The following is an 8,546-nucleotide window of genomic DNA, read 5'->3' as shown; positions in this document are numbered from 1 at the left end:
GGGGACGCATCTGATATCTACTGGTAGCTCATTCCAGGTCTTAGCTTCAATGTGAGAGAAGGATCTTCTGCTTGCTCTTGCTCTGTGGATGTGTGGGGTTTTGGCCAGTGTGAGGTTGGAAGATATGAGATTTCTTTTGGGTACGTGGAAGTTGATTCTGTCTTTGGGTCCATTGTTGTGTAGGCATTTGTAGGCGTGAATGAGGATTTTGAACGTGACTCTTTTCTCCACAGGGAGCCAGTGGAGACTTCGTAGGTGTTGGCTGATGTGTTCATGTCGGGGGGATGCGGAGGACGAGCCTGGCAGCGGTGTTTTGTATTGTCTGGAGTTTGCGGAGTAGGAACTTGTTGATGCCGGGGTAGAGTGCGTTTCCATAGTCCAGCCTGCTGGTGATGAGCGCATGGGTGACTGTCTTTCTTGACTCAGGGAGGATCCACTTGAAGGTCTTGCAGAGGATGCGGGGGTGTTGAAGCAGCTGGAGGTGACGGCATTGACCTGTCGGTTCATGGTGAGTAATGAGTCGAGTACGATGCAGAGGTTCTTAGCGCGGTCTGAGGGGGTAGGTGGGCTTCCGAGCGCCATAGGTCACCAGGTGTTGTCCCATGGAGAAGGGGTGGTACCGAGGACGAGTACTTCTGTCTTCTCGGGCGTTGAGCTTCAGGCAGCTGTTGGTCATCCAGACTGTGAAGTCTTGCATTCCTTTCTGGAAGTTGAGTTTGGCAGTGGTGGGGTGTTGTAAATATGGTGCAGCCTTGTGTTTCAGAAGTGGCGGAGCATGGCATTAAGCCAAGAAAGGTAACGCTGAGCTCCACCACTCTTATTTTAAATATGCTCCTGGATCTTTTGGTTCTAGGTCATCAGGCAGGTTATAGAACTGTCCTAGATTTAGATTATATTTGCATCAAAACATGATTAAACGGTGGATGTACCTGACATAGACATTTGCTTCTGTGATTTGGATGAGTTACAACCTGCTCGGTGGGTCAAAACAGAATCAGGACACATATATTGAAGTCCCTGCTTCGAGCTGTACCTGTGCATTTTTTTTGCGAGGACCCAGGTTTGTGCTTGTCACAGGGTAAAGACATTCTCATTGATGGAAACCCATTCTTCCTAACACATACATGTACCCTCTTCTCTCTCTAGATGAATTGCGTTGAAGCGATGGACAAGTCCAACCTGACGCTCGAGGGTGGGTTTGTTCTCCTCGGCTTCTCAGACGTGTCACCCCAGCTGCAGATACTTCTCTCAGTTATGTTTATCTTTATATACTTCATATCCATGATTGGGAACCTGATGATATTTCTCCTCCTCACCGTGGACCCAGTCCTTCACACACCCATGTACTTCTTTCTCCGAAACCTGTCCATAGTGGACATCTGCCTGGCCAGTGTCACCATCCCTAAGACCGTGAGTGGTTTGCTGTCCGAGGACAGGCACATTTCCTTCAGCGGCTGTGTGGCACAAATGTTCTCTTTCATCGTTTTTGGTGTCACAGACTGTATCCTTTTGGCTGCCATGTCTCTTGACCGATATGTGGCTATCTGCATCCCTCTGCGCTACACGACCATCATGAGCAAGCCAGTGTGTGTCCATCTGGCCTCGGGATCATGGATCATTGCCACAGCTTGTTCCCTTAGCTTGACTCCTGTGACCTTCACCCTACCCTTCTGCAAGTCTCATGAGATACATCACTTCTTTTGTGATCTCGCTTCTCTCACCAAACTGGCTTGCGGAGACTCAAATATGGCAGAAGTTGTTACTGCAGCATTAAGTGTCCTGGTGTTAATCATGCCTTTTCTACTGATTGTGGTCACCTACACTTTCATCGTCTCCAAGATCCTGAAGATCCGCTCCAGCGAGGGCCGACAGCGAGCCGCCTCCACCTGCGCTTCTCACATGGTCTCCGTCCTCCTGCTTTATGGCACCACGATTCTTACGTACTCGAAGTCAAAGTCAAGTTATTCCATGGATCGGGTATTTTCTGTCTGTTATGCCTTTTTAACTCCCATGTTGAATCCTCTAATTTATAGTTTAAGAAATAAGGATGTGAAGGAAGCTTTTAAAAAACAAAGGATGATGACCATACTCTCTCGGTGACCTGAACAAGAGATTCTCTGGACTTCTTCATGTATTCAATAGATGGATTCACTGGAATGGATCCATCTGAAATCACAGAAAAATGTACTGAACTGTCTTTGACAACAAATTTTTTTTAAATCGGTTCCCACAGATTTTTTACCTTTAATTGCCTTGATGGAACAAACCTGGTAATATCCTTCCCTGGGAAAAAATTATAAACCCATTTTATTTTTCCTCAAGTGTTCTCATTTTATTCTGCTTTTACCAAACCTTCCTGGCTCTTTTTCTATTGTAGTTCACCTCTTCTACTCTCCTCGTAGCCTCATATTGCTCCCGCTTCTTCATTTTTAGTCACTTCCTATATTTAAGCACCACCTACCTGCCATCCACATCTTTTTCTATTTTCTTTTTACTTGGCTGAACATTAGCTCTTCCTCTGCACCCGTCTCCACACCTCATGCTTTGACAGTGACTCCCTTGTACCTCCTCTTCTGCTTTTATTTGAGAGTGCCCGTCCCGTACCTCCTATTTCCTCTATTGTATTGTCTTTTGTGTATTGACCATGTTTTGATATCCTCTTCAGTGGGTGTCGTAAATAAAATTGATCTTACATACCTCCCTTTTTCTTTTAAATACGCTTACAATTCCTAATATTTCTGTAATTCTAAAGCATTTTGGATGTATTTCATTATATACTGGATCCACCACTACAGTCCAGGTCTGGCATGTGTTTCCCTAGGAAATTTGTAGACTTTTGTAGAAGGGATGATTTTTCTTCACATAGACAGTTTCCCGAAATGGAGCCCTGTCACGATGGTTCAGTGAGACTTGTATTCTTCATTTTGAGAATTTGTTAGGATGAGGCAGAGCCTGGAATTCCAGCGCCCGCCGGAAGCTCAACCCACCCAAGACAGAATGCCTGTTATTTAACAAGAACAACAAATACCAAATACTACAAACCTGCCTCAATGACATGAACCGTGTTGGCTTCCGATCTCAACTTTCTCCAAAAACCTGGGGCCATATTATCAAGGACCGGTGTTAAAATTATCACCGTTTTATCAGCAGGAAACTGCCGATAAAACGCCGATAATGGGCTTGATAATACGCCCTTGTAAATTCCCATAGAAGCACATGTTAACTTAAGAACATAATAATAATAATTTTAACACCGGTGCTTGATGATATGCCCCCAAGTCCTTAGCTGCTACCTGGACACAACCCTCACCCTCAAAGAACACATTGCAGCTCTCTCCTCTCAATAAAGTGAAACAATGTCTTCTAGAAAGTGACTCCAGAACTGCTGTTCAAGCCATCGTACACTCACATCTGCATGGTGTTAGCACCCTGCTCCAGGGCCTTTACAACTCCACAATAGCACCTGTGATGACAAGCCATTTTTGCAGGAATTCTCCCAATTTTGCCCCCACTTTGAGCTAGGTTTAGCCACATCAATGCTACAGCAATTCTCCCTCAGCGCTGGAACTCATTTAATCCCTTTGTTCATGACGAGCTCAGCACCCAGTGAATGTTCTCTGACCGCTAAAGTATATGCACAATTGGCCCATAACTGAATGGCATATTTACGTTACCTATAAGTCCCTAGTATATGGTACTCTGTGTAACCGGGTCCCTGTCAGTTAAATGCCACTAGTTGGCTGGTGCCCTGATTGTGCCATCACTCCAGTGGCAACGTGAAAGCATTATCTTAGGCCTGCTACTGCAGCCCAGCATGACAGTTTTAAAATTGCCAATTCGACATGACGAAATACACGTTTTCCAGGCCAAAACATTCCTTTTAAAATGGGTATGTAACTCCTGAGGTGGCCCTAAGTGTCCATGAGGTATGGTGACTGTTTTTTAAAAAGCCGGACATGTGTGGCCTTGCTAACATGGTTCATGCTCCACTGCTGATTGACATGCACCATGCCTCCTGACTTCAGTTCTTGCCCTTTCACTCCATGCGGATCTATGACATAATATCGACAGACAGAATATAGACATACAAAAATATCGAAGCAAAAATATCGACATCAAAAATATCGAAGTTCTATCTACCTAAAGGTAAGTACAAAAATATCGGAAAAAAATATCGTTTTTTTAAATGTGTTAATAATAGTGCAAAAATCATTAAAAATTACATATTATTTAACAAATTATAGATATAAACATTAAAACATATTTAAAAAATAATAACTAATACATATACATTTAAAATAAATTAAAAACTCTACATAAAAATTAATATATATACTTACTCCACATATTGCATCAGTAGGAAAAGCGTTGGATAGCGTAGGGGTAAAGATTACTATTCCCACTCCAGTGAGTGCAACAGTAGGGAAAATGTTGGATAGCATAGGGGTAAAAATTACTATTACAACTCCAGAGGGTGCAACAGTAGGGAAAGCGTTGGATAGCGTAGGGGTAAAAATTACTATTCCAACTTCAGAGGGTGCAACAGTAGAGAAAGCGTTGGATAGCGTAGGGGTAAAAATTACCATTCCCACTCCAAAGGGTGCAACAGTAGGGAAAGCATTGGATAGCGTAGGGGTAAAAATTACTATTCCCACTCCAGAGGGTGCAACAGTAGGGAAAGCGCTGGATAGCGTAGGGGTAAAAATTACTATTCCCACTCCAGAGGGTGCAACAGTAGGGAAAGCGTTGGATAGCATAGGGGTAAAAATTACTATTCCCACTCCAGAGGGTGCAATGAAATGAAATGAAATGAAAATGCGTTTTATAAAGCGCGAATAGCTGCCCGGAGGCGTCCAAGCGCTGTGACTGAAAGGTGTTCATAACAGCAGGGCGGGTGACACAGAGGGGGGAGACAACCTATTTATTGAATACAAAAGTTTTTAAATGCTTCCTGAAGGAAGTCAGATCTGAGTTGGACCTTAAGTTGAGGGGTAGGCTGTTCCACAGCCTGGCAGCATTCAAGGCAAAAGAGCGGCCTCCCGATCTAGTCCGTTTGACCTTAGGCACGACAGCAAGAAACACGTTGGCGGAACGTAGCTGTCTGCTAGGGAGGTAAGGGGTGATTAAGGGACGATTGATCGCTGGACCAGTTTGCCAGAATGACTGATGGCTATACAGAGGGACTTGAAACGAATCCTGTCCCTAACAGGGAGCCAGTGCAATCTTGTTAATCCAGGTTTAGCAGAGAGCCTACGGGGAATTTGAAGTAGGGTCCGGGCCGCACAATTTTGAATCACCTGTAATTTCCGCAATGTGAAATCAGGGGCTCCAAGATAAAGTGCGTTTCCGAAGTCCAGCCTAGAACGAATCAATCCCTGTACAACAATTTGTTTAGCTTTGAATGGTAGCAGGGGAAGAATCCTCCTCAACATTCTAATAATACCAAAACAAGTGGCAGATAGCTTGACTGCCTGGTGGTCTAACGTTAGGGACCTATCCAGCCAGATGCCCAAGCTCTTAATGGCATCCTTGGGGACTGGGGGGGGGGACCCAGGCAGGCTGGCCAAATCGAGCCCACCGAGGATGGAGCCGAGCGTCCCAGTAGCATAACCTCTGTCTTGTCCCCATTAAGTTTCAGTCAAGACAGGGTCAATCCGCTGTTCACTTCACTCAGGCAGCCCGCCAGATCCACCATGGCCGCAGGGCCCTCAGCCCGCGTCAGAGAGACCACCAGCTGGGTATCGTCCGCATAGGTAACGATCTTAATACCATATGGACGGACGATCCCAGCCAGCGGCCTCATATAGACGTTAAACAACGTCGGGCTAAGCGAGGAGCCCTGCGGAACTCCGCAGCCCAAAGGTCGACTAGTGGAGATGGTATTTCCCTCAAAGACCTGAAAAGTTCTATCAGTCAGGAATGACCTGAGCCATTTCAACTCGCCTCCTTGAATCCCGATGTCGCGGAGACGCTGCAATAAGATTTCATGATTCACGGTGTCAAAAGCGGCACTCAGATCGAGGAGGATGACTGCCACCGATCCTCCTCGATCCAAGATACCTCTTGTTTCCTCCAGAACTGCCAGCAGGGCAGATTCTGTCCCATGTTTGGGGAAGAAACCAGTTTGTGAAGGGTCAAGCAGTTGATTATTTTCTAGAAAATTAGTCAGAAGACTGTTGATATATTTTTCCAGTATATTGCTGACCCAAGGGAGCAGGGAAATGGGACGGTAGTTACCGAAGTTGTTAATGTCCATGTTAGATTTCTTCACAAGTGCCCTCACCCTAGCCTCTTTCCATGCTGGTGGAACCGTGTTAGTGGAGATTGAGGCATTAAGTACCTCCAACATAACAGGAAGGATGGTGTGGCTAACAGCCTTTAAGGAGCTCGGGGGGCGGGGTCGCTGGGAGAGCCCGACTTAACCTGCACCATTAAAGTGGCCAGTAGGTCCGAGTGTAGCAGAGGAAACTCCTCCAACACAGGTGACGAATTGTCTGTTATATCCTGCTTGGAGTGCTCCAGGATGTCTGCTGAAGTGTTTGAAAGGATGGTAGAGAAGGATGAGTAAATAAGATCTACTTTATTATAAAAGAAGTCAGCTAAATCATTACATCGGGTTTGTAGGTCATCACTATTTACAGGGGGCTGGGGGAGTTTAGTGAGGCTTTTTACAATCCGATTAATCTCCTTGGAGTTGGAGCTGGCTTCGGAGATCTTTTGTGTATAGTACCGGGCTTGTACTTTCTTTATTTCCATCTTATAATCCCTAATGGATTTTCTATACAAAATTTTATCTGGGTCAGTATAGCCCAGACGCCATTTGCTCTCTAGCCTTTTGCACTTACGTTTAATATCCCTGAGCTCCTCAGAATACCAGGGGTGAGGTCCTAGACCTCTTTGCCCGGGTTATCTTAACTGGGAGTATGATGTTCAGTGCTCTGGTTACCCAGTTGTTAAATTCATCATTAGCTACTAAGGGATCTGCGTTGATAGATGGTATTGTGGCTTGAAGCTCGTCAGCCCACTTGTCTAATGAAAGTTTGGACCAGTTTTGTGCGTCCCGTAATCCTGGCATCAGAACAGGGGGTTTGTGAGTGCGCCAAGTTAAAGGGACTAACCAGTGGTCCGTCCACAGGAGCGCAATAGGGCGCTCTACCTCCAGATCGTGGCAGTTACTAAATACAGGATCCAGCAAATGCCCTTTCATATGTGTCGGTGATAGGACAAGCTGAGATAGCTGTAATGCCGACAAATCGGCGATAAGCTGCTGGGCCGTATGGTCCCCAATATCCTCAAAGTGCATGTTTAGATCGCCCAACAGTGTATAATTAGCAGAGGTGGAAGCAAGGTCTGCGACTACTGAGGGCAAGGAATATACGAACTGTCTAACCGAGCCTGGGGGGCGGTAAATCAGTGCTCCAGAAAAATTAATATTTGGCGAAAGCTCCAGATTGAAGGACATACTTTCACAGTCCAAGAAGGGGCTGGGGGAGCAGCGGCAGGAATAGTTATCTTTGAATATTATTGCTAAGCCGCCGCCTTTCCCAGATGAACGGTCTGTACGTACTATTTGATATCCCTGTGGCAATGCTTGTATTATATCGGGCTCCGAGGACGGGGTTAGCCATGTCTCAGTAAGAAGGACTATATTGGGGTTAAACTCATCAAATAACAAGGATAATTCTGTTTGGTGCTTAGGTAAGGACCTACAATTGAGGAGAAACATCCTAAAGGTATGCTGGGTCCTAGTAATGAAAGTAACTTTGAGATGGGAGTGACAATGCTGACATTGAGGGGGCAAATTCAGAGGAGGATAGAAATGGTTACATACTGTCTTTGCGGGAGGTCCCAGGGTGAGCAGCTCGCTGGGGCTGTATCCCCTTAAATGGCCGGGTGGAGGGGCAGGGGTTGTGGCCCCTGGTCCCGTCTGGTCACGGACGGGCACAGACGGGCTTGCCTTTGCCGCGCCTGTGGCGCGACGCCGGCGCGCCCGCTGCGCTACCGGGGCAAAGGCACCATTTTGTACAGGCGAGGGCGTGAGGGCGGGAGGGGCTTAGCACTAGTCTGCTATCCCTCGTCCTGCTCCTCACCCAAGATGGCGGGACCCCAGGCGGCACCTACTCGGCTGCGAGGGGGTGGTCCTGGCAAGACTCACAAGTAAAGTGGGCGGACCTGAGTCTGCAACCAGGAGGAAAGACACGCTGTACCTAACGATAGGCAGCAAGTAAGTTTTAAACTTTAAAATCCTTATTTCGGCGCAAAATAACAGTGCAAGTTTTTAACAGAAATTAAAAACAGTTTCAAACAATAGTCTCTCACGGCAAGTCCCGGCTTTCCGCCTCAGGACGATGGCAATCACACACCGCACACAATAGCAATCATTGGGGGCATGGGCTGTGGAGCTTTTGTACTTGCCAGGGCGTGAGGGCGGGAGGGGCTTAGCACTAGTCTGCTATCCCTCGTCCTGCTCCTCACCCAAGATGGCGGGACCCCAGGCGGCACCTACTCGGCTGCGAGGGGGTGGTCCTGGCAAGACTCACAAGTAA

At 46.5% G+C, this 8,546-nt stretch overlaps 1 protein-coding gene across 1 annotated transcript; it reads left to right on the top strand.

Annotated features, from left to right (window-relative positions):
• Nucleotides 1–1,164: 1,164 nt before the first annotated feature.
• On the top strand, nt 1,165–2,100 carry LOC144798229 (olfactory receptor 5V1-like). The gene has a single exon (XM_078668977.1). It carries the CDS (start codon nt 1,165–1,167, stop codon nt 2,098–2,100), a length of 936 nt encoding a protein of 311 aa, XP_078525103.1.
• The last annotated feature ends 6,446 nt before the right edge of the window (nt 2,101–8,546 follow it).

Source organism: Lissotriton helveticus, chromosome 12 (assembly GCF_964261635.1).
Source record: "Lissotriton helveticus chromosome 12, aLisHel1.1, whole genome shotgun sequence".
Taxonomy (NCBI): domain Eukaryota; kingdom Metazoa; phylum Chordata; class Amphibia; order Caudata; family Salamandridae; genus Lissotriton; species Lissotriton helveticus.
This window is presented reverse-complemented; position numbering and strand designations above follow the sequence as displayed.